The sequence below is a fragment of the Citrus sinensis genome, chromosome 9 (genome assembly GCF_022201045.2).
Source record: "Citrus sinensis cultivar Valencia sweet orange chromosome 9, DVS_A1.0, whole genome shotgun sequence".
Classification (NCBI taxonomy): Eukaryota; Viridiplantae; Streptophyta; class Magnoliopsida; order Sapindales; family Rutaceae; genus Citrus; species Citrus sinensis.
In genome coordinates this window covers 3,145,987-3,149,094 of record NC_068564.1, presented here as the reverse complement: position 1 = coordinate 3,149,094, position 3,108 = coordinate 3,145,987, and the positions used below count along the sequence as shown (strand labels likewise).

The following is a 3,108-nucleotide window of genomic DNA, read 5'->3' as shown; positions in this document are numbered from 1 at the left end:
TATTTTATTGAAAGCAAAATGATAAAGATAAGGAAAGCAAACATAAAACCGTTCAAATGGTGCATTGAACTTTAAAAAAAAAAAAACGGACAGATTTAAATATTAAAAGGAACATTAATTAATGAATGCGATCTTAAAAAGAAAATGTTTTGGGTGATCAAAACGGGAAGTTAATTAGTTTTGAATTTTTTTTTAATTACTATTATAGATAACGGTTTCGATCATAGTTTCGATTCATACAAGGCAAAGATACGAAACAGCGAAGCAAATCTCATACTCATTTTATTTCCTTATAATATATAAAAGAATTATCTTCTAATATATGGATTTCGGTTAAAAAATCATTTCACTTGATACTGTTGGTGTTGGTCTCTCCTCGTGCAAGATATGTTTTATCTAATAGACCGATGCGTGTACATTAATATTACAAAAATAATAAAAAACTATTAATTGAATTAACTCCATCTTTGCTACTTATTTAGAAATCTATTTATAAATATTTCTTTGAAAATAGAGCTACGTACTACAACATAAGCCCATAAGCTCCCAGTTTCTTGACTGAGAAATTTTCAACATAAGCCCATAAGCTGTTCGTTTGTAAATTTCACTTATATTGACGTGGATGAGTCAATTCCATCGGTATATATGTTATCATAAACATATATTGACTCCCATGTACTTGACTTTAAAGCATATACATATATCGATGATCCGGAAAATGGCACCGACCGTGTTGGTCCACCAGTTTGAGCACAGGTGAGCTGCCATTTGAACAATAGCTAGAAATTAAAGTAAGTGCATGCCCCCACATCATCACCTTTATCTCACACCTTGCCTAGAAAGAGAATATTGCTGAGAATCCTCATCTCTTAAGGCCAATCAAAGGCATCCACACTCTAGCAAGAACCGTATCTATTTGTTATTATTAACTTCATTATTACTAAAAAATAATCCGCCTGCTAGCGATTGAATAATAGTCTTGGTTCAATGTTTCCTCCCGGACAAAGTGATGATCCATTCCCGTTCCACTATAATCCCTACCAAGAACATAGTAATATTCAACAGGATCAGATCCTGCAGGGCCAGGCTTTGCTGGAGAGAAACATTAATAGCAGCAAAATGGGAAAGGGCCAGCAACATAAATTATTATTTGTTGCTACTACGAAAGTTAACGATGGTAATAGTGACAATAATAATAACAAGAAGATGATCTTGCGCAAGGATATCGAACGGCAAAGAAGACAACACTTGTCCATGCTTCACGCTTCACTTCGATCATTGCTTCCTCTTCAGTCTATAAAGGTCAACCTTCTTTAATTTTCTTTTATAATAAAAATACCCTTCTCTCTTAATTAGGGTTTTAAGGTTTTCTTGATTATCATAATTACGCTTCTAGGTTCCTTTTTTTTCCTGGTGGGTTGCAGGGAAAACGTTCAATATCCGATCACATAAACGAGGCTAGGAACTATATAAACTACTTGAATAAGAATATCCAAGAATTGGGTCTCAAGAGAGATAAGCTAAAAAATTTATCCGAATTAGGAGCTGTTGGCCACGGAAGTTCAAATTGGGATAACTGTTTGCAAAACTGTGTTACGATTCATCCTTATTCGGGGGGAGTGGAAATTGTGATAAATAGTGTCCATAAAGAAGAAAATTTGAAGTTATCAAAAGTGATGGAAGCAGTTCTTGAAGAGGGACTTGATGTTATCCGCTGCGCTTCCACCCAAACTGATGAAGGGTTTTTTCATACTATTCAGGCCGAGGTAATTAAAAAGTTCCATAACTTTCTCATCCATTAATTAATAGTTCTAGGATTTATGCAAGTTTTTGCCGTTGTTATCTAACAGAAAAGGAATCACAGGTTGGCGATCTGACATGTGTTGATCTACGCGTGCTGCAGCTGAAACTTGATCATTCAATTAAGTGACTTTCATGAGCACATATATATTTCTGATGCTAAGTGTTTGTGTTTTTAACTGCCGTGACTTGATGTTGGATCTCAATCTCTCAAACTGCTCGTTCCATATTTCTTAAGCTTCATCCTTTGCAGGTGTGTTTTCAAGAAATTCCAATGGAGTGTGAAAATATTAGATGGATTATATTCTTGAATACTCCTGAACCAGTGCCACGGAGTTAACCTCATGGTAAAATCCTACTCAAATTTTTTTATATAACTGCAAGAGTTTATGATAACTCACGCGTGATAAAAATTTTCCCTGGGTATTTGTATTCCAAAATTTCTAATGTTAACATGCAACCTCTAGTTAAGTGATTCAAATGAACTAAGAGACTTATACCGAGGGGCAGCGGCATCATAGATTCATACATGCATGTCTTCGTTTGCTCACTTAGTGGTGAGTTAGTTTTTGTTGCACTTAAACGCTAATGAGATCATATGCATAAAAATTCAAGTAGCTTGCATACTTTTTTAATCAAGAGGACCGCCTAAAGAGCATGTGCCTTCTAGTTTCAAGTAGCTTCTTATTCCATATTGTTGAAAATACCGCCTAAAGAGCATGTGCCTTATAGTTTCAAGAAGCTTCTTATTCCATACTGTTGAAAATAGTTTTTTTAGTTAAATAAGTTTGGGGCTAGCTTTTAAGTTAAATAAGCTTGGGGCTAGCTTTTAAATATGAGCTAGACTCATAGGTATTTATATGGTAGTAAAGCCGACTCATGTACAAGTACAACCACATTACCTTTCCCTGTGATAAGAATTAGAAGAAAGACTAATTGATTGTTAGGGATGGTAGAAAAAGCCAGCCCGACCCAAGTCTAAGTGTTTCAGGTCGGGTGTGGGCTTCACTTAAAAAGTCCGAACCCGGCTCGAAAGCCCAATAAATGTGTGTGTATATATGCATATGTATTATTTTAATTAAAATACACATAAATTTTGATATTTGTTTAACCCACCCGTAACATGTATTTAGAGTTTTAAATTCTTTTATCCTAAATTTTAAAGTCTAAACTTATAAAAATAAGATTTTATATATTATAAATTTGTAAAATATAATAAAAAATTTTCAAAAAATATAACAAATAAATTCAGGCTTTTAGGCTCAACCCAACAAGACACATGTTAGGGTTGAGCTCAGCTCTACTAAC

The 3,108-nt window shown here is 34.2% G+C and overlaps 1 protein-coding gene across 1 annotated transcript; it reads left to right on the top strand.

Moving 5' to 3' along the window:
* Positions 1 to 728: 728 nt before the first annotated feature.
* On the top strand, positions 729 to 2,255 carry LOC102631309 (transcription factor bHLH118-like). The gene is made up of 3 exons (XM_006490217.4): positions 729 to 1,302; positions 1,425 to 1,766; positions 1,865 to 2,255. Exons 1-3 carry the CDS (start codon positions 988 to 990, stop codon positions 1,928 to 1,930), a joined length of 723 nt encoding a protein of 240 aa, XP_006490280.2. The 5' UTR covers positions 729 to 987; the 3' UTR covers positions 1,931 to 2,255.
* The last annotated feature ends 853 nt before the right edge of the window (positions 2,256 to 3,108 follow it).